The sequence below is a fragment of the Marmota flaviventris genome, chromosome 8 (assembly GCF_047511675.1).
Source record: "Marmota flaviventris isolate mMarFla1 chromosome 8, mMarFla1.hap1, whole genome shotgun sequence".
Classification (NCBI taxonomy): Eukaryota; Metazoa; Chordata; class Mammalia; order Rodentia; family Sciuridae; genus Marmota; species Marmota flaviventris.
In genome coordinates this window covers 66,236,961-66,263,705 of record NC_092505.1, presented here as the reverse complement: position 1 = coordinate 66,263,705, position 26,745 = coordinate 66,236,961, and the positions used below count along the sequence as shown (strand labels likewise).

General features: G+C 37.9%; 1 protein-coding gene across 20 annotated transcripts in view; it reads left to right on the top strand.

Annotated features, from left to right (window-relative positions):
- Phldb2 (pleckstrin homology like domain family B member 2) overlaps positions 1-26,745 on the top strand; it is a 95,500-nt gene that overhangs the window by 7,859 nt on the left and 60,896 nt on the right. For 19 of the 20 annotated variants that reach the window (XM_071615362.1, XM_071615368.1, XM_071615367.1 and 16 more), the window contains exon 2: positions 9,284-10,629. In XM_071615362.1, the coding sequence (XP_071471463.1) occupies positions 9,298-10,629 (1,332 nt within the window). In that variant the 5' untranslated portion in view covers positions 9,284-9,297. Of the gene's footprint in view, positions 1-2,588; positions 2,689-9,283; positions 10,630-26,745 lie in introns of those variants that run through there. The other variant, XM_071615352.1, reaches the window with a different exon arrangement.

The window sequence follows — 26,745 nt, the reverse complement described above, 5'->3', positions numbered from 1 at the left end:
CCCTCCTGGATTTCTTCCCCTTTGCTATTTGCTGACTGAATTTACTGGTCATTTTTTTTTGTTGTTGTTGTTGTGGGACTGGGGACTGAACTCAGGGTATGTTACCCTAGCCTTTTTTCTTTTTTATTTTGAGACAGGATCTTGCTAAGTTTCTCAGGCTGGCTTCAAACTCGAGATCCTCCTGTCTCAGCCTCATGAGTCCCTGGGATTACAGGAGTGGGCCCCCTTGCCCGGCGAGTTTCCCACATTCTAGAATTAGGTGTATTCAAAAATATGTTCTTCATAGTGTATGTCAAACTATATTCTCTGTCCTTTGTATTTCTGAAAGAAGAGACAGCATACTTTTAATTTGAACAATTTTGAACTTACTGAATTAATACTATATTTTTAAAAAATATTGCTAAAACTACTTTAATAATTGTTTAAACACAAATTTGAATATAATTGAAAAATGTCACATCTTGATTATTTAGGCAAATTTAGGAATTTTGCAAGTGGGAGGAAAGTTTAATGACCTAAAATTCTCTTAAGATTGCTTCTGTTTTCTGTCTTCCTTCCCTGCCTTCCTCACTGGCTACAGAGAATTATCACAGGAAACAAGCAGTCAAATTCTTTGAACAGTCTAAAGACTATTTTAAAGTTCCTACAGACAAGCATTATTTAAGGGACTAGCTCAAAAACTTATTTAAAAATTCCTATAATTGATGTTTTAACTCTTTACTGAGACTTGGAAGATTCTTAAGAATCCTTAATATAAAACAATCGTAGACATTTAAAAATAGCCTCTGATCACAGGAGAGAATGATCCTCATTCAATGTGTGGTTTTTGCAGTTGATGGTGATTACTTTTAGGAACCTTTGGGTACCATCTGGAGTTGCTTTTTTAAAACAGACCTTAGACTTCAATACAGCTAGGGCTAACAGAAGGGAAGGGTAGCCTGGGGTTAGTCGGATTCCCTTATTGTGACAGGAAGGACTTGGAACTTCTTTTTATTTTCTGTCCCACTTCTTCCATCTGTGTTCAATGTTCTCATTATCTCCTGTCACTTTCTGCTCCCATCTGGGCTTCTTTCTCCTCCTTATAGCCTCATCTGACTCCTCCCCCACCCCTTCCTTAATGATCTTCCTTATTTTTCCTTTTAGACATCTTTAGAATGTAATAAAACAAAAATTCAAAAGACGAAAAAAAAAAAAGAAAAGAAAACCAAGAAAGAAATCATATATTCACTGTCCTGAGACATCACATCAACATTTAATATATGGTGACCTTCACCTTTCTCCCTAGCCTGCTGTGCATCACTGTCAACATCTGGTGAATCTTGAGGTTGCTGCTTCTTGTCTGGGTACAGAAGAGTCACCTCTGTCACAAAAAGCCTTTGTGCATTTTAGGCTATTGTGGCATGCGGACAGCATGTGTCTGTCTCTGTGACTGTCTGTGTGTATGCCTGTGTGTGTCTATACATTTAAGATTTATGGCTGCCTGTTGTAATGGGCTCAATCTGCAAGAATAAAATAGGCTCTTTACTCTGCCATTAAAATACATTTCTCACCATGGAACTGCTCTTTCTGGATCTTTTGGGGAATGGAAAACATCTTCCTTAGAAAATATCAACCTATCTACATGTGTCTAATAGATAATAATTATTCTGTTTAAACAGAATCATATCTTTGAGTAACAAAAACATGGTGCAAAATGGAGCTGGAACCCATTCGTTGCTTTGTTTATTTCAAAAAAGAACAACAACAATAATGCTACTATGTCTGTTAACAAAGTGGTCTTTCTCTCTGTCCTAGGATATAAAATCTTGGGTGCTTAAGTGTAGAGGAAGAGTTTAAAGGAAGAGAAGTTAGGAAGCCTGGATGAGTGGGTAGGAAGAAAGCAAGTTCTATGGAAATGGGATTGAGACAGTGGGAAGGCACAGGGTTAGGGACCTTGCAGAATCTGTGTGTGGGCGGTGATACTGGAAGGAGAGAGGGTCTGGGATTGCTAGGGGTGGGGAGGTGGGTGCTTGCAGAATGCGCATGGGGATATGGGGACTGGTCAGGTTTGTTTGCAGAAATGGAAGAGGCTGAGGATGAGGGGAAATATTTGTAAAGTAGGAGGGCTTATTTGTAGAGGGGGAGTTGAAGGGTTGAAGAGTTTGACAAAAGATAGTGTTTAGAGAACAGGGGTTGGGGAAAATGGGCTGCTTTTGGATTTCTGAAATAATAATATTGGATAGAAGGAAGTGGTTATTCCTGAATCTTCTAATTAGCCCCCTCCTCCTCATGTTTGGATGCTGTGATTAGTGGAGAGAGAAAGGGGTGGGGGCTGTGTTTTGTATCCATTGTTCTCCAAGAGCTTAGAGTTTGGGTTTTAAATAAGTTTCTGAGTTTTCCCCTTTCAGTCCTCCAAAAGCTTCCCCCAGGCCCCATCTGCTGCCATTTGTGGCCACAGAAGTACCCCATAGAATTCATGTGAAGAATGGCACTGCTTCTGAGAGACTAAGCTGGGTCTGAATTCAATTACGTGTCATCAGCACATGCTTTATTCATAACAGTGCCATATCGTAAACATCAGTGCTGAAAGAGACCAGCCTGTGGACCACCAGTGTGCAGAGAGAGCTTTGAGCACCAGGCATCCACCACTGTCTGCCACAGAATATTTATTTGAAGCAGCCTCTCAGCTCTCCGAGCCCCTGGAAGGATGTGGGTATAGAATCAAATTTTATTATAATGTGAACATTTTGATACCAGATTTTTATTTAAATTATCTTTCCTAAAACTGCTTCTATAATATACATCCATCCCCCTAAAATTGCCTCTATAATATACATCCTCTCCAACAACATGAAACTTTCCTGTCAATTGCCTTTTTAGTATCCCTGTGATCCTAAGCAGGGTTCAGCACTTGGAAATGTGAAAAGATAAGTAAATGGTGTATCTTAGATATCCCCCAAATCACCTGGATAAATCCCCTATATGGATAATCGCAATTTACGTAGGACAGACTTTATGCCCTTCTTCTCATACAACACAACACAAATTTTGTTTTAGTGTGTTATTTTTCAAAACTTTACCCCTTGAATGTGTTTTCATTATCTTGAAGCCAAAATCCCTACAGTTTTGTCAGTCACAGTGCTCTAAACTCGCCCTTGATCATTTGTATTCTGGATCGATGAGCAGCCTTATGTTGTTATCTGCCATAAAGGTAGAATTATATTAAAACAAATGCCAGAATTGAACCAAATCAAAGAGAATCTCCAAAGAAACTTTAGAAAATGATCCCTGAGGTGGGTTTTTCAAGTAATTTCTCCTCCAGGGAAGAAAGTGCTATGACTTTCCTTAGTACTTCCAGAGACTTCTTCATGGCTTTTAACACTTTCTGATTGACAATGAGATGATGTACATTTCAGGTGATAAAATAACAAGAGTACTGGAGGGATTCAATTTATGGATTGGAGAGTAAATGCAAACCTTTCAACACACATTAACTTCTTTCCTGTTTAGACTTCCAGCGTTGTCTTCTCTCTCAGATGGGCACCAGATGCATTCTTCCCTTCTCTCTCACCATTCTTTGGATGTGCATGTGGTCATGAAATCCCTTGGAACTGTTTTGCTTCTACAATAACATAATGCAGGGATCACAGTTTCACTGAGACCTCGTCTTCGTTTACATAAAATGTACAGGAAACCCAGAGTAAACACAGCAGTGTAGACCAAGACCACAGACTCTAAAGCATACCCATGTTAACGCAGACGTCTCTTCTCCACTGCCCTCCCCTTGTCCTGTTTGCCACCTCAATGAGGCCTCTTTACAGCCTTCTCCTTGACCTCCCACCATCGTCTCCCTTCTTTCTTCTAAATCAGCTAGAGTCTCTGATGCATTCTGCATGCAGCCTGTAATCACATCCTTTCCTCCCTCCTTGCTTAGGGAATTTAAATCCAAACTTCTCCATGGTATTCTCCACCCTCCTGCCTCTACTCCCCTAGTCCTCATTCAAAGTGCATTTGCGGTTACTGGTTTATACTTCCTAAATGGTTCCAATTTCTAGGTGTTCAACTCATGCAGCCACACCTCAAACAAAAAGAATATTCTAGAAAATATTCTAGTAGAAAAGGGGAGAGGTATTAGTACCATTGATGTACTCATCAGGTCAGAAAGACATCTATCCGGCTGATTCTCTTAACTTTTGGGTTGAATGATTTGCAGGATCAAGAGATACCTAAGTTCAGATAAATATGTGTATGTGTTCAGCAATGGCAGGGAAATTCAGCTTAGGGAGAATGTATAAATTCCACATCTGTACCTAATGATCAATCTTTAAATGTACAACCTTTTGCACGTACTTCACAGGCCCCATGAGTTTGAAATGAAAAACTGGAGTATCAAAGATGAGTATCCCTTTAAATTTTCTCTGGCATGTCCTTTCATCTATGTCATCAGTAACTTTTCTCAACAAACATGCATGGCTGAAAAATGTCTCATGGCTGTCTCTCAGATGTGGCTTAGGATTTGTAAATGTTCTGCTTGTTTCTTTCCTAGAGTATAGAACCGATCTTCTTTCAGTTTATACTAGTTTGTAATATTTTGATATTGTGTTTTGCTTGGAAAATGAAACTGCCCTAGTAATTGTACATTTTTATTAGGAAAAGAAAAAGACATGTGTGAGCAGGGGAAGAAGACAAATGTTAGGGAATCTGTGGTAGTTTACTATTTTATAGCTTTATTAGTCCAGATAAAGAGGGGACAGAGCTTGGTAATATTTCATTCAGGTGATGAAATAACATTTGCAACTTCAAACAGGTTCAAGTGTATTAATACATCTCATCATCTAAAATGATATCCAAATCATGTACTGCTGGATCAAAAGTTTTACATATGCATTTTCATATGAGGGGTTAAACCCTTGAATTTTCTACTACTGTAATAAATGGGTAAAAGTTTGAGCTTGGGCTGAGTGCTTGGATTTTGACTTATGACTAATGACATCTGCTCTGCCTGCTCTCTGGCCTGCTGCCTTTGCCCCATGGGGAATGCCTCTTCTATTTAACTTAGCTCTGTTCCCATGAGGACTGAGGTGGTGAAGATGGAAAAAGATTTAAAATAAGTAACACATGATTATTAAATACAGTTCATTTTAGGAGAGATACATCCCTAGGTGTTTAAGAACCATGATACAGAAATTAGCTTGTTTCTTACACAATTTTTGTTTTTATTATGTCACAGTCAGGAGACTTGTTGAATTACCAACACTGAGGTTAGACCACCTCAAATGGGCTTGGAATTTCACTTATTTTCTTAGATTCACAAAATTTTAGATGTGAAAGTGACTTTATGTCACAATTGTATAAAACCTGCCAATCCTCTTTGGTTCACTGGGACTTGGCTTCATTGTCATTTTTTCCATAGTTACCTCCCAGAGACTGCCATTCTTACTGGATTAGTGCGACTCCATGTTCTTTACCAGTCTGTTGATCAATCCTTTATTCATGTGTGAATGGTTATCATTTACACCTGTGTGCATCTTTCTCTTTGGACTGTAAGCATTGTAAGGACAAGAAGTTATATCCTGTACCGTCTTTTTCCAAATGCCTAGCTCAGAGCTTGGTAAGCAAGCACTTAGTGAAGATAGCATCTTTAGAGTAACAAAAAAGGAATACACATGACTAAATCTCAGTAACTGATGATCATCTTCAGAGTTGGCAAGGGTGCATGTCTTCCTCATTCGGGGGTGGGGGGTGTAGGCTGAAAAAGCCTCCACAAACTTGTTTAGAAGCTAATCATCTACAGGAGGACTGGAGATGGTGAACCATGCTCAGCTCCTAATGCTTCAGCTAGAAATTGACAGGTCTCCTTCTCTCAAGTTTGATTGAAAGAAGAATGTAGCCACACATACCCTCATGGGGATGAGGAAGAGCCACCCTCCATGTTCCTGAAAAAAGGCTAACTGGAACATCAGCGACTAACACTAATGAATGCCCACTGCATAAATGTCTGATATGCTGTATGCATTTAATACCTATTTAATGAATAAAATACCCAGATCTATTTGTTAAGAATTTTGGTTTTTTTTTTCCTGTTCAATAAACAGGACCACTTCAAATAAGAAAATATCCTAGTAACTAAATTTTTAAAAATGAACATACTAGTATTATTGTCTAGGCTATGTCCAGCAAGCATCTGAAGATTTTTTTTTTTTGTAACCATTTTGTTAGTTTTATTCACATCAAGGATGGTATTATATTTGATATTTTAGGTTTTCAGATGCATAAAGTATGAAATGGATAAATCTGTGTAATTAACATTTTTATCAGAATGTTTTAGCAGAGTAAGAAAAATGTTGCAGTCTTCAAACATTACATATTAAGTTAGTCTGGGGCTGGGGATGTGGCTCAAGGGGCAACGCGCTCACCTGGCATGCGCAGGGCGCTGGGTTCGATCCTCAGCACCACATAAAAATAAAAAAATAAAGATGTTGTGTCCGCCAAAATCTGAAAAATAAATATTTTTTTAAAAAATTGTCTCTCTCTTTTCTCTCTCTCTCTCTCTTAAAAAATAACTCATATATAAGCTATGAAAAATAAAAACTGTAGGAGACAGATAAATTAAAAATCACTGGTAATACCACCACCCTGATAGTACTATTATTTTTTGGTGTGACTTTTTCCAGTCCATTGTTACTGCTGCTATTGTAGAATAGGCATAGGAGGAAGAGAAGAAACTGACTTGTACCAGGGAGGCAGCAGTGGAAATCGCAAGAAGTGATCAGATTGAGAATATGTCAGGAGTAGATGTTGATAGGGTTTGTTAGTGGATACTATGAAGAAAGAGGTGCTAGTGTTGAAGGAGATCAATAATGACTCCCAGGAATTTGGCCTGAGCACCTGTGTGTGGGTGGATGTGTTAGCTGTTCCTCACTGACCAAAATACCTGACAAAAACAGTTTAGAGAAGGATAATTTTATTTTGGGCTCACCATTTCAGAGGATTCAGAGGCTTGATCCATAAACATCATGTCAGAAGGATGTGGCAAAGGAAAATTGATCAATTCATCGTAGTTGGGAAGTAGAGAGAAAGAGAGAGGGAGAGGAAGAGAAAGGAGACAGTGACAGATATACTCTAAGGCCACACCTCCAATGACCCTACCTCCTCCAGCCATGCCCACTTGCCTACAGTTAGCACCCATCAAATGGATTAATCCACTGATGAGGTTATAGCCTTCATCACTGCCTAAAGCCCCACCTCTGAACCTTAAAAATGTTGGTTATATGAGTGCATTTTATACTATAAAATATTCTTCAAAATATAATTTTAAATGGTTGCATTCTTTTCACTCATATGATGTATTGTTGGTTATTCAACTCTTCTCCCTGTTAGGCATTGAGGGTATTTTTTGCCATTAAAATAATTAGCACTAGAAAGTCTTAGGAATCCATTAATTTCCATCTTTCCTCAATATTGAAATATTTAATTTGGGAAAACTGGTCAAGACATGCTGAAATTTCAATACAGAAAACCAACTGGAGATAAATTAGTTCAGAAAAGAAGCAACTAAATCTAGGGGTCCTCTTAATTTCAGTCCTCCAAGGGAGCTGGATGAGCTATATCTCAAACTAGTATGGTGTTGCTGTCAAGGTTAAAATTGGTAGTCACAGACAAATGCTGAAAGGGACATTTGTCTTGGGAACAGAGAGGGTACCAGCCTTGAGGAATGAAAGACTTTGCAAGGGCCAGATGACAAGGTCAGATGCCAGCTGGGAGACAAATCTAGAGAAGAACGTCAATTTTTTTTGACATACACTTAAAAAAATTAGGCTTGTATGCATCCATGCAAGACTTTGAAGTAGAGGGAAAGGGACCCAAGACAGAATCTTTTTGGTGAAGCTGCAGCTTTATGGGTAGTTGGATCATAACCAGGATGTAAGCAGCCATACTATTTCTTGGCTTTAGCCTGTGTAAGAAGTTATTCCTCACTAGGTAACCTGAATTTCCCAGGAAGTCCTTGAGGCTGAGCAAGCAGAGTGAAGTCCTTGATACGCAGCTGGGAGGGAGTGAGCTGCAATAAAATTTTAAAAATTGTGTTAATTGAGTTTCTTACCTACGGGATAATGGGAGGCAGTGATGGAAATAAGATAGCAATACTAGACATACTCTCTTTAACTTTTATAGAGACAATCACATGAAACTTATCACTAACCATAAGTGACACTGCACATATAGACCACAGATGTAATAATTTGTGTCTTTAGATCCCAGAGAGCTGGAGGACAGCCTTAACAGTGCATCTGTTCAATAGGAATGTTTAAATTGTGTTTTTCCTTTGCTGATAATTAAAGAACAATATTTTTATCAGTTAAAAATATAACCTTTTTCATTTTTAGAAATAGTTTGTACTTCAAAGACATTTTCATAGCCTAGAACTTTGGTTTCTTAATGTTATTTAAACTAGGATCCAAAACATATCCTTAAGGAAATTTTTGGAAAAGATTTTGATTGTAGAAGACAGAAGAACTCTGATCTGCACTTTGAAGAACAGATAGGTTCTGAAAGGTCCACAGAGGGAGAAAGATGTTCCTGGTGGGGGAGAGAGTTTGATGCCAAAGATGAGATGAGCAGAGGAACTATAAGTCTTCTTGTTAAGAAGGAAAATCCCACAGCCCTCTTTTAAAGAGCTATCTTCTAACCCTCATGTTTTTGATCAGTGTCTAACACAAAACTTTCTTTCTCTGCCAAATGTAGATTGTTTCCTCAGGACTACTTCTGAGCACTTAATAATTTTAGCAGGGAAATCTAAAAGAAAAACCACCGCAAAGTCCTTTTAGGCATTTGCTAGGTAGGAGCAGGTTGTTCTCCAAGGACTTGAACACCAAAGGGAAACACTCCTACACCATTACTTGGTTAGAAATTTGCTTTCCTGGGCTGGGGTTGTGGCTCAGTAGCAGAGTGCTTGCCTAGCATGTGTGAGGCACTGGGTTCGATTCTCAGCATCCCATATTAATAAAGAAAATAAAGGCCCATTGAAAACTAAAGAAATATTAAAAAAAGAAATTTGCTTTCCTCAAATATCATGTCCTCTTGAGATATTTTTCTTTTTGTACAAAAAAAAATCTCTGATCAGTGGTCCTTAGTCTTCATTTTCTGGTGCAATTTTATTAGGTTATTAGAAAAATAGAGTTTGTGTTTTTTCGTTGGGTTGGGTCATATTCCAAGACTATTTGTTCAGCGGTAGACTCACAGGGAGTTGGGTTTTGTTGTTTTGTTTTGTTACATAAAGCTTTCTCTATTTTTTTTTCCCTTACAGAATCCAGCGAGATTATGGAAGAGTGTAGCCACATGCAAAAGCAGTTGGATTTACAAAATGGTAGCACCGAGGAAGGATTTGTAGTGCAATCCCTGGACACAGATTCCCAAAATATGATGGAGAGCCTAAGCCCCAAAAAATATTCTTCCAGCCTGAAATTTAAAGCCAATGGAGACTATTCTGGTTCATATTTAACCCTCTCACAACCCGTGCCTGCTAAGAGGAGCCCTTCTCCTTTGGGCACCAATGTCAGGAGCAGCCCCTCCTTGACCAAAATCCAGGGGAGCAAGCAGTTCTCTGATGAAACCGACAGGAGTATGTCCATGAAGCCTCCCACTCCCATCCTCAGTACTACACACTCCCTCAGTGGATATCCACTTGGAAGGGCAGATTTTGAGCATTATACTGGCCGGGACACTGAAAGGTCCTCGAGACTTTCAGAGAAACCTCCCTATTCTAAATACAGCTCTAGGAATAAATCCCATGATAATGTCTACTTTTTTGGAGGACTGGAAGGACGAAAGGCATCTGGCTCACTCCTGGCCATGTGGAATGGAGGTTCCCTGAATGACAGTGGGCCCCCTCCCATCAGCAGATCTGGGGCAGCTAGCATGCCTTCAAGCCCAAAGCAAGCCAGGAAAATGAACATTCAGGACAACCTGGCACTTCAGCCCAAGTTAACCCGCCACAAGGAACCTGCGTCTGAAAATGTCAGTTTAAGAACTAGGAAGTATTCAGGCAGCAGCCTAAGCCACATGGGAGCCTACAGCAGATCGCTTCCCAGGTTGTACAAAGCCACAGAGAACCAGCTGACACCTCTCAGCTTGCCTCCAAGAAATTCTCTAGGCAATTCCAAACGAACCAGACCAGGGGAAAAGGATCTACCTCATAGCATGATAGACAATGACAATTACCTTAATTTTTCCTCTCTAAGCTCAGGGGCTTTACCTTATAAAACCTCTGCATCTGAGGGCATTCCTTATGCAAGTTCCACCCTCAGTGTACCTGCCAGTCCTCGGGTGGCTCGGAAGATGCTTCTGGCCTCCACCTCCTCCTGTGCCTCTGATGACTTTGACAGGGCTCTATTCTCGGGGACCAGCCCAAGCCATTCATTTCCTACTGTGGAAATAGACAGAGTGTTCGTGGCCAGGAGGAACTTCTCTTGTGGCTCTGTGGACTTCGATGACACTGACTTGGACAGCCTCAGACAGGCCTCAGGGACCCCCCAGCCTGTCCTTCGGGAAAGGAAAAGCAGCATCAGCTCCATTTCAGGACGTGATGACCTCATGGATTATCATCGGCGACAGAGGGAGGAAAGATTGAGGGAGCAGGAGATGGAGCGATTGGTAATCTTTCTGTTCACCTCACTGTTTCATTGACCAGAATCTAAAGTTAAGCCTTGGAGACACATTCCAAGGGTGACGTGGGGATGTAGAATTAATTTCACATGTGCCAGCCACTGCTGTCACTTCCTAGACTCTCCCACTATCTCTACTTTTCCCAGGACACTATTGTTAGGCATGTGTGGGTATTTTGAAGGCCTGTAGGAGCCTAAATATCAATTCAGTGGCTCTTCGGAATCCTTGTAACTATACATTTGGTATAGTTACCAACAAATGGTAGTTGTGAGTTTTACCGAATTTCTTGCATCTTATAAAATTTTAAGACTGAGGAAATGCATATTTGAATTATTTATATTGTTAGATCTGCAGGTGTATGATTATGATAGATGTAGAAGGTGGAATCATGAGTCATCAGGAATTAGGCAGTGAATTTGGCAAGTTGTCTAGAACTTCATGGCAAGTTGTCCAGTGGCAGCTGGACAGAAAGTTGAAGGGTGTGTCATGGTGCTCAGCATTTCCTGCACATTATATACCCCATATTCTCCAGCCTTGTTTCTGAGCACACACAGTGACTCTCCATAACACATAGTCACAAAATCTATTGAGTTATCCTTTTCCATTTAAAATGAATTTATACTTAAAGTGGTTAATACTGAAAATAAGAAGACTAGAGGAAATGTCCCTTGAGCATCCCACTAATCAATGAGAACAAACAATGGTATTTTTCCACTCTTTGTTAAGCATATATTTTCCTCTTAAAAATGAATACATGTCAGAGATCATTTTGCTTTATTAATCATTAATGATTTCCTTAATGAGAGAAGCTATGAGATGGTAAATCTGTTTTACAAAAGTATAGGATTAATAAAGTAAGTTTGAATCACATCCAAAACTAGTTAACACCCTGAAGTACAATAAAATTGTAATCCTTGGATTATAATGGGCAGAAATGATTAACATCTATACTGGGCAAAATTTGTTGGACATTTTAGAATGAGAATCATATCTATTACTTGAAGTTCTTGATAAGTTAAGGTCTATTTTTAAGGAACTTTCAAATATCCCAACTAACAGTAGTGAATAAAACAAACATACATACCCCTAGAGAATTAGATATTCCTTCAGTGGATCAGTTATTCAGGCTCTGGTATGATAGCCCCCATTGTAATAATAAGTAATCTCCAGAGATTATACATAGTCACAAAAGGCATTGTTTTGCAGCTTTGATTCCTTGATTGCCAGGTTTCTGTTCTCGAGACTAAAAGGCTCAGGGTTCACTCTAGTTAAACTGGGCTAACTGGGCTGCACGAAATAACCACACAAGAGACACAAATACCTTTTTCTTTGGGGTTGCTGTGACGGCTCCTCTGACCTTAAGGGTCCACAGAAAGAGAGAGAGCGAGAGCACGCGCTGACCCCTTTTATTGAGGAGAAGCTATTCAAATGAGGCAAAGGGTCAGGTTTCAGGGGCTGAGTCTATCTTCATGATGTTCACTGTCAGCAGGTTGACTGACACCTGGGTAGGCCACACCCAAGGGCACAGTAAGAGGAGGGGACACACACAAGGCACTTCCATGGAAGATTCTATCCTAAACAGGGCAAGGGGTTATATTACAAAGGAACAGGTGAACATAGCTTCACCCATGGGGCTGTAGCAAGACACACCCATTTCTGTGACTGAGCGCCTCAGCACCCAGCTGGGGAGTGTAACTCAGTCACCCATAAGGTTGGCCTCCCACACTTGATGTAAATTCAGAAGTTTTAATTAGCATATAAATACTTTCTTATAAATTGACAGCTGATATCTACTGTGCTGATCAACTATTATTAATAAAGCCAGAAAAATAACTCCATTTGATAATTTATCAAGGAGTGAGGGAGAACGTTTTCAATGGATTCTATCACTCCAGAAATCTTCCTTAAATCTTCTTAAGTATTCTATTACAAGGACAGAAAGCAAAACTCAAGAAATTTGTCTACATTGGGTTTTAGAATCTTTAAAAAATCTTTAGAATCTTTAAATGTTAGCGAATCTCTCTTACCTCTAGATTTTCCAAGTATGCTAAGGTTCTTGACAACCCAGAGTGACCATTCTTACTGACTATAAGGTTGGGACCCTCTAAGTCATAAACAGATTTAACTTTTTGTGAGAGTTTTATGGATATTGTTCCAAATACTAAGTTGTAATCCCTTTTCCTTAGTATTGGGCTTGTCATACTTGATGAAATGAGGCTTTTTTTTTTTTTAAAGGTGACACTCCATGTACATATAGTTATTTGTCTTAGAAAAGAAGGACTGTTTATTATTGAGTTTGTGACATTGAAAACTAAAGTGATATGGCCATTGAAAAGTAAAGTGCCTCAAAATTATTTCTTCCTGAATTCTAAGGGGTCAATAAGAACAAACTACCCGCTAAAAAGAATATTTCATTTAGTTTGCCAATCAGAGTCAACTAAATTAAAGATTGGAGATAGATGAAGATGAATGCTAGAGGGTTTCCCCATTACGACAAAAGATTCAAAATCATACCAATAATACTCCAAAACACATATCCACATTAGAAATTTGATTTCCATCAACAGTTCAAGTAGTCCTATATAATTAATTCTTATTTAACTGCAATTTGGACCACTGTGTTGATTTCATTAAATCATCTATTTATGAACTAAAAATAGTTCTAAAAATCTGATTTAGCTTCCTAGAACTCATTCTAGTCAAGGCCAGGTCAGCTCAGCACCTTCTCCCTACAGGTCTGTTCTCTGAAATGTCAGGAGGACTTGATAAGGTCCTATCTGTGAGGCTCTGAAACTGTCTTTGTAGAAGGCACATTCTAGCCCACAATTTAGGCACAGTCTTCAGGCAAACTTCAGAGGACACTGAGACCATGTGGTGAAAGTAAGAACAAATAGCAGTGGTGAATTTATGGCTATTTAACAAATGGTATCAGCGTGGAGAGCTCAAATTCTTTATCAGGATGTAAGACTAATGTCTTATTTAATCAGTGTTTCCCCTGAATGTAAGGGCATATTACAGTGAGAACACTAATGTCTATGCAGAACATTTCTGTAACACATGTACATAATTTTGAGCACTTTTAATAATATTAATAATGATGGTATTTTACCTGTATGGAATTATCTTAGGGAACGCTGAATATCTCATTTTATTTCATATATGTCCCTATGTTGGACAGTTTAAAACTATTGTAAACAAACTTAATATAGCAGCTTTCTTTTTGTAAGGTTAAAAAACAAAACTTATACAGATGATTATATAGAGTATTTAATAAAACTTGAAGATAGTTTAGATATAAGATATCAAAAAGATATCTGTCTGATTTGGGGGGGAAAGCAAAATCAAATATTAATTAGAGGAGATTTCTTCACTTAAATAATATAAGATTTTGGTTGCTTGACAGCTTATATTTTTAGTAAACTAAGATAAGGCATTTTAGAAGTTCAGATATACTAGTCTTTTCGTATTAAAACAAGTTCCAAATGTCTTTAAGATGAGATTATACGTGGATTAATTATACACAGATTAAACAAAGAAAAGATGTGTAGTGTGTAATTTTTTGAACCAAGTTATCCAGTCAGTCTGATTTGTGTAAGGATTTATTTTATATACAACTTATTTTTTAATAGAAAAAAAGAAAGATTGTCAATCAGTTTTAATAAGAAAGGTCTTTTCCTTAAAAATATTTAAAGAATGAGAATTTTTCCTTTATTTTTTTGGAATTTTTGGGCATGTTGGAATTGTTTAAATCCTTGTAAATTTTTATAAACCAGTCAGAGCAGTAGAGCTATTCTATAATTTATTATTATCCTCAGGAGGAAGGAAAATATTTACACAAACGCAGTGATTTTTTTTTTTCCTCAAAGACTGTAGCGTAAGTTCTACAGCTTCAACCATACCTTAAAAGTAAACACTGAAACAAATGTCACTCCTGCAGCTCTCAAAAGGTTGGTTGCTTTTCCATTGGGAACAAATTATTTTTCTGATCTGGGACACAAATAGAAACCAAACAAGTTCCAAACAACAAAAGCAACAAACAAATGCTTTGTCATTTCTTACCTTAAGAAGGATAGATTCCATTTCTACCTGACAGGTCACTAAGTGGTCAAACCATTAAAAAAAAAAAAAAAAAAAAGACTAGTAATTGCATGCCACCAATGGGGATAACTCTCAGTGGTATGCCAACCAGAATTCCTATCCAATTTGACCAAAATTCCCAAGCAAAAACAATGGCACAGAGTCATGAAAAGAAAAGCTGCAGAGAATGTGAGTCAGTGAAGGTAAATCTCTAGTGCCATTTGAGATTTACTCTGGGAGCCAAGAAAAGATGTTCTGGGCTCCCAGCCTGTGAGATGTACTCCGTGGACAGTGCAGTTTAATTGGCTCCACTGTCAGTCCACTTGGACTTCAATTTTCAAAAAGTAAACACTACTCTTATATAGATATGGAATCAATAGATGCTGCAGACTTATTTAACTCCCTAATGAGGAAAACAAGCAGGGGAAATTTGGTTCACTAAACATGATATCTGCAGTATTTTTAGCTTGACGGTGTTTATACCAGTGTTTCATTTGGATTCTTTTTTTTTTTTTTTAAACATGTTCAATCTTTGTTGAACACTCAGGGTAATTGCAGTTAGTATTAAAGGTGGAGCCATAATTATGAAACTCCAAGGTTCATAATTAATGAACAAAGCCTGTTAATGAGTTGTAATGATCCATTTTGAGTTGATATTAAATAGCCTCCAACTGCTGTGCTATTTTAGATGTTTTTTTTTTTCATTTCTCTTCCTTTTCTCTTCCCCTCAACTGCCAATTCATATTTTTGTCATTATGCCAGCCATTTTCTGTTTTGTGATTTTAGAAACCAGATACCAAGTCTTGATTAAAAATGTCCTGAAGTAAGGGTTACTAAGTGCAAGGGAGGTCTTGGCAGGGTGCTGAGTGAGTGCCCTTAAGCCCATGGACCTCGCTGCACCCATCTGGGCATCAGTGGTCATTTTCACTCCCTCATTCTGAGTTCTGTTCTAAGTAGGACTGGGTTGCTGACTCTGGCAAATAAGATGTTTTGTAGGCTAGAAAAATCATTATAAAGTAGAAAAATATTCTTTTATTCGCCTTATTTGATATCTGCATACTTCCCAGTATAGAGGTAGTGATGGCTACCTAGTACATTATAGTCCAGGCAGCAAAAGTCATTTTTAAACAGAAAAGGAGAAAATGAAAAAAAGCAACCCCTGCTGCTGTTAAGAGTATTCATTTGACAACTGCCAAAAGCATCTGGGTTCTATTATGGAGAACCAATGGATTCCCACAAATTGCATTGTGGCAATCCAGTATTTTCCTTCTGGCTGATGACAGTCATCTGCAGTGCCTTGGCAAATAGCAGTGTCGCCATTTAGAACTATGGAGGGTCACACTTGATACTTATTTCTCAAACATGTAATATGATGCCAGCTCTCATGAGGCACCATGGAATAGGGTTTTCTGGTTTTTTGCATACCCTATCACTATGCATTCCCTGAAGATAAGCTTGGCTTTCTTTCAAGACACAAATTAATATTTCCATGGTAGTTGTATGAATAGGTGAAATGTGTGGGTCAGCAATTCTTTGCTGTTTGGAGGGTGTTTTGCTCTTACAGCCCCTGTGAAAGCACTTTACAACTAAAGAATTTTAATTTGCAAGAGACTGGGATCATGTCTGTCTTGCTTGGTGCTATATACTCACCTCCTATTGAGATGAGTAGAGTATCAGAAGCATCGTATACATGGTGTTTGAAGAGTAAGTAAGTATTTTCAATGCCTAATCATGACATTCGTTTTGTTTTTCCTTAATTTGTGACTGTTGTTGAACCCCTAGATCCCAGACAGTATGCATTTGGTTCCAGGCAACAGTGAAGCTCTATACAAAAGAATGCAAATATGTTGACATAATTACATCCTTCTTAGTTCCAGAAAGGGAAATTCCTGTCCAACTTTCAATTTAAAATGAAAATATGAAAATGAATAAATTTTCTTTACTTAGAAAACTTTGTAACATTCTTTATAAGAATTGGTGCTCTACGGGGTTATATGAAAACCAAGGCTGCAGGCCCTGGAATCTTGCTTGTTTACTGTTGAGCAGATCATAAAGTTAGTGTTTCTAAAATTAAGTGAAAGTGTAATCGAGGATGTTTATTTAATAAATTTTGATGTTTTTTGAAATAAATGTATATGTTCTCTCATCCCTTAATGGTCAGATGCAGATACTATTTTAAAGACCAAAGAATCTACAGATTGGTATCAGTCAGTTTTGGGATTAGGAAACTACATTTCCTAGTGACTCCTGAGCCTGCAACACAGTTTAGGCATTCAGAACCTTTTTGGCTGAGCTGGGCTGAATTGTTAAGATCCACAGCATTTCTTCATCAGTCCACATTCAAAGAATGTATTTTGTTGTTCAGATTACCGATCTCTCCTATTTTAAGAACAACGTCTTTGAAATGTGAAGGCACGCTTAAGTATGGAAAAGTATTTTGTCTTCCAGTCTGACTTGAAAGGAATCTCTTTCCTGATGTGGCTCTTCCGTTTGCTACATCCTGACTACAGTTTTAATTTTTTTTTTATGGTTGCACCAGTGGGAATTGAGCCAATTAAACTGCAAATAGGGGAAGAGGGTCCAGACTTTTTAAAATAATGAATGTCTTTATAATCTAGGTTTGTATGGCCTTTGTTGCATTAATTGATTTATTTTTCAGATTCAGTCTAATCCTTAAATTGAATTGTTTCTGTGGATCCTTCTCTTACCTCTCATGTTTTAAACAGTCAGTATTCCAACATTCCCTGTCATTTCCCCCTTTCACTCCCTGCTGCGATGATTTATAGGATCTAACTCAGAAATATAATGCAAGCCAGAAATGTGAACCATGTATGTAATTTGTTTTGTCTTTTTTTTTTTTTTTTACATCAGGAGAAGCAACAGGTTAAATTATAATATATTGGACATCACAAGATTAGATGGATGATGCCAACTACTGCCTAAATAAGCTATCCATTTTGGAAGGCTAAATAAACAATCTTTCTTTGTTTATAAATAAAATACATCTGTAACCACTGGGTAATATAAAGAAGAATATTATCATCAAATCACCTTTGGTTATTATAAAGTAAAGCAAGTACTTTCTCTCTGTATCTTTTGAACAGCAAACTGCCTGCATATATGTAGAGGTTCATTAAATATTAAGAAATTAATCATTAGCCAATTAGGTCTGCCAGTCGTCCTCAGTGAACTGAGAGAGAGACGTCGTCATGTTTTTTTTCCCTTCCTTTTCCATCGGAGAGATAAAAGGGCAGAAAGGGAGTGAAAAGAGAAAAATAGCATTGAATAATGATTTAATTACTTCACATTGGAGAAACAGAGTTAAAGTCTTAATTAAGTCTATGTTGCTTAATCTAAGGCAATAGCTATTAAAAGCAGGCTTCTCTATACTTGAAAACCAATCCTGGGTTCTTGTGGCAGTACAAGCTGTTGCCTCTTGATGGTGCCACACATTTAAAAATGGCTGCTCTGAGTTAGGGATGTGTCCAAAATCAACAGTTTCACATCCTTAGGCTAAATGCTGACATATAGAAGGCATCATGTAAGCTATGGAAGAAATTTCATTCTTTCATTAAATGATAAATCAAAATACAAACACTTGTTTTTAAATAAGAAATAAAGCTTATGTATAAGGTTCATGGGGAAAATATGTACCAATGAGATGAAAATTGAAAATGTAGTGTATTGAAATTGACTCTTCATAGTAAAATGATCCCCATATTGTTGTCAAAATACCCAGTGTATCTAAATTATAAGTGACTTATTGAGCTTGCTTTTTATTTTTTTAAATTCTTATCATCTAATAGGTTTTAGTGACTCTTCTGGTTGATTCAATAATGTGAAATTTTCTTACCCAGTTCTAGAAAAGTTTGTGGGAATATTTGCCATGGATAATATTTTTAAGGTTCAGGATTGATTTTTCAGAAAAATAAAAAGAATCCAAAATACTCACTACAATAGAAACAAATTCTTCATTTTCTTGATGGAAAATTTTTGTTTCAGCTGTTTCAATGTGCAAGTTAAGACCTATTAGAAGACACTTTGTTTGAAACATTGAACTCTTTAAGATAATCGTAGAGTCACTTTTTTTTTTTAGAAATAGTTCAGAGAGTTCCTGTATACCGTTCACCCATTTCCGCTAATGGCAATGTCCTGTAAGCTAAGGTACCACATCACAGCCAGGGTATGACTTTGATACAGTCAAGACACCACAAGGTCCCCAGTTGGATTTTTATAGACACACCCACTTCCTTCTCCCTTAACCTCTAATAATCCCTGATCTGCTCTCATTTGCATAACTTTGTCATTTCGAGAATGTCCTGCAAACATACTCTGGACAGCCTGTAGCCTTTTGTCACCCAAATTTGTTATCTGGAAACTGAGTCCATTGTTTTATGCTTCCCTCCTCCATCTCTGAGACTGGAGATCTGAGTAGAAGGAAATTGCAGGGACCACACTTGGGGCTCTGTGGTCCTAGCTAATCTGCTTTCTTCTTTCCTCTTTTTAGAGTCTTCTTTTATTTGTCTTACATATAATGTACACAGTCTAGCTGGACTTAAAAGGAGGAATAGGAAAAAATATGGCTAATAAGCTTCATCTTCCCTGAAGTCGAAGTCAGTGAAATTTGGTTTGGAACAGCCAAGAACTTTGCTCTGGTGAAGTCTAATTCACCGTAGGGGGGAATCTTTCTGTGAGGCATGTTCTGTTGAAAATCTTTGGGTTGAGTAAATTGCTGTTTCTCATTCAAAATTGCTAAAATCATATCCTAGCTCTGGGATCTTAATTGAATTTTGAGCAAAGACAAAAGTTTAAAAAAGTGCTGAGTAGAAGTAAAAAAACCAAGTTTCTTATATATTTAAAGTATTTTGGGGGGGGTTGTAAAAAATAGCTCTACTATTTTACATAAGGTCATCTTGTTCATCAGATCACAAAGTCTAGGCCTAAATCATGTTAGGCAAGAGACAGCCTTTACAATTTGTTCTGGAAGAAAGAAAAATATGGTTTGTTTCCTGACATTATTCTTAGGTCTGGAAAGAAGACATACCATCTTTTATATTGCCTTCTATACATAAAACTTTGTAAAATGCTTTTAAAATTTTAACACATAGTATTTTTGATGTGATATATCTCTCATAAAAACTACATAACAGTACTGTTTCAACTGATATGTTGTTGGGTAGTAGTTATTAATGAGCAGTGAAATATGAAGGTTGGGGCTTCAGCTTGGCACTCTCCTGTGATAATCTGAGAGTCCTCCTTTTTTGTTACATGTAGACTTTCCTACATCCTTATTAATTATGCATTTAAAAAATTCTTATTTTTTAAATAAAAATAGGGTAGGTTTAGAATAGGATAGATTTTCAAATGTGAAGAAGATTGTGATCTCTCTCATGCACTGATCATGATTGAACAAAATAAATATTATATATAATTCTATAAACATTTTAATTTGGGCTGGAGATGTGCCTCAAGCGGTGGCGCGCTTGCCTGGCATGCGCGGCGCTGGGTTCGATCCTCAGCACCACATACAAGTGAAGATGTTGTGTCCGCCAAAAACTAAAAGATAAATATTGAAAAATTCTCTCTCTCTCTCTCTCTCTCAAAAGACAAAACAAAACAAAACAAAAAGCCATTTTAATTTATTATGTTTTGTAGACTGTGGTCTTTCAAAAGAAACAAACAAGAAGATTTCTGAAACTTGGTTAAAGCCAAAGTGAAAATGTAAACAGATGATGGTGCTATTAGATTTTTGTCATGTTTTCTTAAATGGAGCAATAGCATAATTTCTTTAACAGAGGAAAGTCAGGTACCTTTTGGATTTTCTTCTGAAACAAGGTCAGTCCACATAAGAGTAAAATAATCTGGCACTTTTTTTTTTTTTTTTGGATGTTATGTGGAACTAATGGTCATGTTGGTCACGTGAATTTCCTTTCTTTACAGCCAGTGCTTTGATAGGGAGATGTGCATTTACCCCCATTCATAATGGGCATTTTCTTTCCATTGCTATCTCTTTTTAAATTTTTTTTAGATGTTGATGGACCTTTATTTTATTCATATATTTATTTGCAGTACTGAGAATCGAGCCCAGTGCCTCATACATGCTAGGCAAGCTCTCTACTACTAAGCTGCATCTTTTAATATTTTAAAAATAGTTCACTTTTGACCTTAATTTTTTTTTTTAAAAATTGAACATCTCATAACCCATAGGCCTGCCAGTTGATTTTAAATGGCAAAATGATGTAAAAAGGCATCACAAAAAGGAATAAAATACAGAGAATCCTAGCTAAATGATATCTAAGACCAGAGATTAACTTGAGCCTGCCTAATGGAACTCTAGGGATAACTAGGTAGAAAAAGTATGCCTTGAAAACATTACTGGATAAAAGCTAACAGGATCCATTAAACCAAAGTTCTATTACTTCAGGGCATGTTTGGCATAAATGAAAATAAAAACAAACATGTGTTTTATATGATTTATATAATTCATGACATTATTAAATATTTTTATTAAATATTTTAATAATTAAAGATATTATTTCATAGGTATATCTATTTTTTTCAAGTACAAGTGTCTCCTAAAATAGGAACACAGCTAGAAATAGTAGTAGGTAGAGGCAAGTGGGTTTGAGGGAGATGTCACCACACAGGTGAGTAATAGTGAAACAATTAGGTGTGTGAGGAACAGATTTATGAGAGGAGATTAAAAGAACTGAATGTCTTCCTGTGGGAATGAGTAAAGGTAGGAAGTGACAGGCTCCTCAGGTATTTGGATGATGCATGGCCTCATTGGGGTAAGACACTCATGACCTCTGAGGCTTAATGTGGAGCTGGGGGCAATGTGAATAGAAACCTGAGTTTTATTTCAAGAATGAAGTGTGTGCACTGGTGGGAGAATGGATTTATTTGGGAGGGTAGTACTTTCTAGAAGCTACTCCAGTGGCCTTCCTGTGCTGTAGGGAATATATGTGGTTTGTGTTGGTGGGGATAGAGGGACCAATGACAGTGAGAGATGGAAAAGATTCCTTCTCCCCAGGTTACTATGGAAACTGGAGAGAAATCTCCACATCTCTATTATTTCATTACTCTAGTTACCCCCTCTTTTACATCCCTTGTTTCTGGAACACAGAAAAGCTGAATGCCTTGAGTAGGGCCACACAGATAGTTACAGAACAGGATCCAAACTCAAGCAGTCTGGCTTCAGAGCTCATGCTGTCAGCCCCTGTGATAACCTTGAAGGAAGGAGGATCAGACAGATATAGAGGGAAATCTGGGAGTTTAAGCAGGATGGCCTTTATCTCCTTAGGGTGTTTGTTTGTTTTGGTATATTTAGTGTATTTGAAACAATATACTAAAAATCACTGAGTGGCATCCACTGCCCTAGTTATTTGCATATGTCTTACTCTCTTGATATATAGTTATTTATTAGTACAGAGGAGAACAGGTGTATATGATTGAAAACCTTAATCTGCACATGATGAAAGGTTGATGAGAAGTTAGTATTTGTCACATTATTAGTGACTTACCATTAAGCTACAGTTTCCTCCAGAGCAGGCAGTCCTCAAAATGATGTGCCCCGTTTCTAGCTTAACCCCACCCATGGGAACACACTCATATGCAGTACAAACTGAGGGTACAGAATGAAGTGCTTTCTTGAAAACTTGAAGGCCGACTTATCAGTTCCATAAGATAAAATGTTCTTAGCAAAACATTAAGCTGACCTTTTTGAAGATAATTTGTAAAGCCAAACAATAAAAATCCCTTACTTTCATGTACAGATTCTTAATCAGATTATCTGTTCTAAACTGATGAAAAACAATTCTGAGGTAATGTTTGGTAAATTTGAAGGTCAATTACAAGGTTAAAAAACACTGTCTCCGCACAATATTTCTCTCGCTTCTGACACTTGCTTTCAGGAGTTTCCAAGACCACCCTCAGGTTCCATTGTTCACTAGAGGACTCACAGAACCCACTGAAAGTAGTACAGTCTTGGTTATAGTTTATGACAGGGAAAGGAGGCAGATAGAGACCAGCCAAAGAAAGAGGCACAGGGCAGAGTCTAGAGGGTTCCAGAAGTGATACTTTCATTGTCCTCACTCTTGTCAATCAGGATGCATCTCTCCACCAAATTTGGGCATGGTGTGTGCTAGTACACACCCACCAGCGAAGCTTGACCTAGTTCTAGTTTCCAGAGTTTTTATCATGAATTCATTGTATAGTTTTGTAGATCTGTAGATTGAGTAAGTGATTGATTGCCCGTGTGGTTGATCCCAGTTTCCGGGTTGACTGATACCCCATGACCCAAAGCTTTTACACTGACTCACATAGTTAATTGTTCTGGTGGCCAACCCCCATCCTGTGATTATCAGGTGCAGCCAGCTCTGTGCTAGACAGAGACTCCAATTCACTATGACTTAGGTCACCTTCCAAAAGTGAAAGACAAAGGCCAGGCCTCTGTTTGGATGAAACCGAATTCTTTATGACATAGTAAATAACTGAGATTTCCTTAAGAGGTTCCTTGAGTTTTTCCTCTCCAAGTTTTGAGCCAGGTTTCTGCCTAAAATTAAGCACAGTTTATCAATCATAATGAGTTTCTTCTGTTGGAAAAGGAAAAAGAAAAATGTATCTTGGAGATTTACTACAACATAGATCTATTTCTCCCCTATATTCCATAGCCAGTGTGGGTTGATTGAGCCCTCTATTTCATCTCTTCACTTGGGACCCAGGGTGATGGAGACAGCACCATCTGGAGGGTCACTTTGCCATAGCAAAGCAAGGCATTTAATAAATTATGTACTTACTGTTCATGCAGGAATGACACTGCTTCTCAAATTTCACTGGTCAGTGCAAGTCTGAGGTCCACATTGAATTTGGAGATAGGCAACAGAAGAGACTTTTTGCCCCAGTTACTACCCCCAGGGATTTAACTATAAAACCAAATAAACTCACATAAAAGATTTTCAGCCATTGCTTCTTTTTCCTCCTGACTATCCCACCTGATTAACATACCAGCACGTGTTAGTGAAATCCTGGGAATTCTTCACACTTGCTACCTCTTCTTATTCTGCCACTCATTTTAAACTGGGGTTTATGACTCTTATTGATTTATTTTAGGAATCTTTTCCAAAAGTTTATTTGGAACTGTTGGAATTCCTTGAAGAGGAAGACAGGTGGCCCATTTCTATGTAGGAACCTCATCCTACTTCCTAGCGGAGAATCCCTCACTCTAGCTACAGTCTAGTTGCTAATTTCTGAGCATACCATGACATTCCTCAATTCTGTATCCTTGATTCTGTGATTCCTTCAAGGACATGCCCTGCCTACCCACTGCCCCAACATACCACAAGACTTATATTTATCCTTAAGGACTCAACTCAAATTTATTTTCTGTAATTTTTGTGTATTGTTTCCCCATATGTGAATCCATAGGTTTTCCATAAACTGTTACCATTGTTTCTGTAACTGATCACTTATTCGGACCTCCTGTTAAGGACTTGATGGTGTATACAAAATAAGAAAACAAATTTGTCTTTTTTAATGTTTTTTTTTTAAATCTATGTATCCCAAGAACATTACTAGTCAGCAAGTAACTTAAATTTTTGTCAAACAGAAGATTATGGAGACATTGAATCCCTAGGGTTAACGGAAGAGAAAAGTAAAACCATACTTACAGTACATGTCTTAAAAAGAAAAAAAAAACTAATTTCAATTTAATTATATCTAAGTATTACAACCTTTTGTTGTATGCAGTAAGTGACCCAACATACAACAGAATGATTTAATAAAGATTTCACATGCGCTTAGGTGTCAACAGTTGTTTCTCTACATAATTATTATTATTATTATTATTTGGTACTGGGGATTGAACTTAGGGGTACTCAACCACTGAGTCACATCCCCAGCCCTATTTTGTATTTTATTTGTAGACAGGATCTCACTGAGTTGCTTAGTGCCTCGCTGTTGCTGAGGCAGACTTTGAACTCCCGATCCTGCTCCCTCACCCTTCCAAGCTCCTGGGACATAATTCATTTTTTATTCAGTACATTCAGTCCTGAGGCCTAGATGGACTAGTGTTGGATATAGGAGACAGGGTGCATGCAGAATGTGGATGGCTATGTAGCTGCAGTGGGGGCAATGTCAGACGCATTCCTCTGAAGAAGAAAGAAAGATCTGAAGTCCAAAAACATAGTCCCAGTTCACGATTTTTTTTTAACCTCTAAGAGAAAAACAATTGAATAGCAATATTTTTTAGGTATTTTTTTCAAACATCTGAATCCCTTTCAAAGCTTTTTTTGATGTGTGGGATATGAAGATGGAGGGAAGAGAAGGGAAACACAAATTTTTTAATATTTTAACTAATTTGATTCAAAGTGACCTAATCTTAAATCCTTAGCACCAGTGTTTTCTGGTCATTTGGGGGTATTTAGTCTTTGTACTGGTAGCTTTAAAAAAAAATAAATGGTAGATGGATGATTTGGGAAACTGGGTAGGATTTGGAGAATTTAAAGAAGATAGCCTCCTGAATTTGCAGGTTTCCAGGTGAAGCTTCAAGGAAAGTTGAATTTTGGGGAGGAGGCTGTGCATCTCAGTGCTGAGAGCAATTCCAGTCTGTGTTTGAGATTTCAGCATCATTATTAGCATTGCCCTCTTTGACTCTCAGAGAGTCCTTATCCATAATCATTACTCTCTTTTGGGTCACAGAGTGAAGGATATTATTCTGGTGGCAGCTGCAGAATAAGATGATGTATAAGAAGAAATAAGATACCAGAATCCAGAGGGCTGAAGGGAGTATTATCTTAGGAGGGTAATTTCTGTTCGGGTTTTCCTTAAAAGGCTTCCTGAAGTGCTTTCTGAAATGCCTTGCAGACTTTCTTCTGACGTACTTTTCGACATCAGTTTATTTTTCTTCGGTGTAGTTTTTATGGGGCCAGAGTGTCTCAGCACAGCCTGGATTTCTTTTAGACGTGTGAGCAGCATTGTGGTGTGTGTGTGTGTGTGTGTGTGTGTGTGTGTGTGTGTGTGATTCAGGACTGAACAGACTGGCTGTGAATGGTGTGATGAGAATAGAGAGAGACACATACCAGTAGACCAAACTTCCTGTGCACAAGCCTTTGAATACTGCGTTTCACTGTCTGAAATAGCATTCATCATAAGGCTAGGATCATTTATTCCCTTTGGAGTTAAGCAATAGCCCTGGCAGCAAAAGAAACTATTTGGGGAAGGATGTGGGAGGAATTTTGCTATGTGTTCCAGTCTAGGCAGAAGTATCTTTCATGCTTTTGAAGACAGCAGCCTTCACTGGATCAATGGAAACTGATAACTTTTAGATAATCCTGAATGTAATTCATGCCAAGACTAATATATGCATATAAAGATCTATGAAGATTACTAAAGACTGAGGTTAGGTGCTTCAACTTAATTATCTAAATGCCAGAAAGGGAACTGTTCTTTGGAGATTAGCCTCTAATGCAGATGCTGTGGAGAAAGGGTAAGATAACTTTTTGCTCCTGTCCCTCTCCCCACTTACACTTTTGCAAGTTGTTCACGTATTTCCATGTAGAATTTTCTTTATTGTTGGAGAAGTTTAAAACAAAGCAATGAAGGTTGCATCCTGGCAATCCCTCCCCATAAAGCTGAAGTGGGTAGGGCTTGGCAGCTGGTGGCAGCTGTAGAGATAAATAAACAGCAGGGTTGCTGGATGGACAGGGTGCTGAAGAGCCTGGGGCTGAGGATGTGTGGCCATGAGTGCCTGCCCTGGGAAGAGGCCATGAGGACAGAGCTGCAGCTGGAGTCCAGAAGTTCAGGCAGTGAAAGGGAGGTGGGAGTTTATGGGAACTAGTTTAAAGGTCTCTTTGATCAAGCTATTGCCCCCTTTTTCAGGGGGGTTCTTTAGAGGGTAGATATAAGTCAGATATACCTTACATGACTTCTAACTTGTCATTTAATTGATAGGTTTAATGGTAACTAGGGAGTTGGTCTGTTCCTATTTGACTTTTCTACTTGTTACTACCTCAACTAATAAAAGAACTA